General features: G+C 45.6%; 1 protein-coding gene across 1 annotated transcript; it reads left to right on the forward strand.

The window, feature by feature from the left end:
* The first annotated feature begins 438 nt into the window (after positions 1 to 438).
* On the forward strand, positions 439 to 1,039 carry LOC130883903 (fatty acid-binding protein 5-like). The gene has a single exon (XM_057784730.1). The coding sequence runs from the start codon at positions 464 to 466 to the stop codon at positions 869 to 871; it is 408 nt and encodes a 135-aa protein (XP_057640713.1). The 5' UTR covers positions 439 to 463; the 3' UTR covers positions 872 to 1,039.
* Positions 1,040 to 2,536: the final 1,497 nt, after the last annotated feature.

Raw genomic sequence — 2,536 nt, forward strand, 5'->3', positions numbered from 1 at the left:
GAGGCAGATCTCTCTTGAGTTCATGGGTAAGGCTCCACCTGTGGTCGCAATGTTCTGTACCTCGACTTTTGAAAATTTTTTTAAATTTTTTTTAAATTTACTTTCTTTGTTTGGTCATATGCTCAAACGTGGAGGTCAAAGGGCAACTGTGGGAATTAGTTGAAACTCTCTTTCACAAATGTGTGCCCTTGGAATTAAACTCAGGTCTACTTGTCAGCAAACCCTTTTGCCTACTGAGCCATCTCAACAGCCCACGTTTGTGACATGTCAATCTGTTAGAATTACGTGCAAAACAGCAGTAAGTCCGGAGTAAACGCACAAACACACAAGCTCTTGTGTGCAATTATGGCCTAAGTTTGACTAATAAGCAACTTTTTCCTAGTTAATTTCCTTTTAAGTGAGCGCCCCCGCCACCGCGTTCTAACTGCTGCTGCTTTCGTGCTTGCCCGCCCGCCCGCCCGCCATGGCCAGCATTAAGGACCTCGAGGGGAGGTGGCGCCTGACGGAAAGCCAAGGCTTTGAGGAATACATAAAGGAGCTAGGAGTAGGACTGGCTCTTAGGAAAATGGGTGCCATGGCCAAACCAGACTGTGTCATTACGTGTGACGGCAACAATATCACCGTTAAAACCGAGAGCACTTTGAAGACGACACAGTTTTCTTGTACCCTGGGAGAGAAGTTTGATGAAACTACAGCTGATGGCAGAAAAACTCAGACGATCTGCACCTTCGCCGATGGTGCCCTGGTCCAGCACCAGAACTGGGACAGGAAGGAAAGCACAATAACCAGAAGAGTGAAGGATGGAAAGCTGGTGGTGGACTGTGTGATGAACAATGTCACCTGTACTCGGGTCTATGAGAAGGTGCAGTGAGGATGCCTCTCCACCCCGGACAGGAGTGAATGAGCTCAGTTCAATGAGCAGGTCATAAATATCTATACTGCTTTTTTTCTTCAGTTTTATTTTTCATGACTGTGTTCAACCATCTTTATCACCAGCACTTTACATGAAACCCATGTCAAAGTGTTAATTTATCTGGGATCTTCCCTTTGGTTAGTAAATAAACATGTTTGTGCTACTTCAAAAAAATAAAAAATTCCTTTTAAGTTTTTAAGTATGTATGCTTGTATGTGTGCATGTGTTTCGCACATGTATGTGTGTTCATATGTGAGTATGCATGTGTGTATGTATGCACTCGCCTAGCACGCACAAGGCCCTGAGTTTGATTTCTAGCACTGCAAAATCTAAATAAAAAGAAGAAAGAATGGTTGTGTTTGTGAGACTTTTCATCGCTAAGACGTTAGGAAAATAACACTAAAGGAGGATTTATGTCACCTGGTCCCCCAGTTAATGGGATGAGATGTTACTACACACCCGTCTCCCCTAGTTAACGCTCTCCGGAATCATCCTCCCAGACACATCCAGCAGTCTGTCCTGATCCGACCAGGTTGGCAATCAAGATTAACCAACAAGGCCGGGTGCTGGTGGCGTATGCCTTTAATCCCAGCACTCGGGAGGCAGAGGCAGGCGGATCTCTGTGAGTTCGAGACCAGCCTGGTCTACAAGAGCTAGTTCCAGGACAGGCTCCAAAACCACGGAGAAACCCTGTCTCGAAAAACCAAAAAAAAAAAAAAGATTAACCAACAGTGCAGACAGCGAACATTTGCAGACTTGAACACACATAGGGATTGGCCCTGCAGGCGTGTGTACGTCATAGCATTTCAGCCAGTGGAAAATGGCAGCTTGCGCAGTGCCCATTGAAAACCTCCTGTCACCCTGTGAGGATGACGCAGCCAGAGCAACATCACAACGTCAGCAGTTGGTGACACTTGAGCAGTGATAATGGTGACCGAACCCATGGCACTGCCGGAAATACAAAGGTACAGCACAGAGAACCGCATACAGTCCCCAGTGTGGAGCATGAGGGCAGATGGCTGTGCTACTGGTTTGGTTTTGGGGGGTTTTGTTGTTGTTACTGTTGTTGCTTATAATCGATTTATTTTTATTTGCATTGGTGTTTTGCCTGCATGTATGTCTGTGTGAGGGTGTCAGATCTTGGAGTTACAGACAGTTATGAGCTGCCATGACCATGTGGGTGCTGGGAACTGAACCCTGGGTCTTCTGGAAGAGCAGTCAGTGTGCTCTTAACTGCTGAGCCATCTTTCCAGCCCTGTGCTACTGGTTTGTGCGTTGTCTATACCATACTTTTCTTGTCAGTTTAGAATGCACTTCTACTTATAAAAAAACTGTACTGTAAAGCAGTCTGCTGTGTTACACAAACAATATCTTGTTCATTGCATCCTTAGTTTGTCTCCTGATTATAGCAAGATGGGTTGGGGCTGTAGCTCAGAGGCTGAGTACTTGCATAGCATATGTGAGGCACTAGGTTGGGCCCCTAGCACCAGAAACACACACATACACACACACACAAACACACACAGAAAGGCCATGATGACCGACCGGTGAACACCTCCTAGGCTTCTTTAAGGAACCTCTATGATGTTTGTAGGACAACAAAATTGCCTTTAAATTGCATTT

This window comes from Chionomys nivalis, chromosome 1 (assembly GCF_950005125.1).
Source record: "Chionomys nivalis chromosome 1, mChiNiv1.1, whole genome shotgun sequence".
Taxonomy (NCBI): Eukaryota; Metazoa; Chordata; class Mammalia; order Rodentia; family Cricetidae; genus Chionomys; species Chionomys nivalis.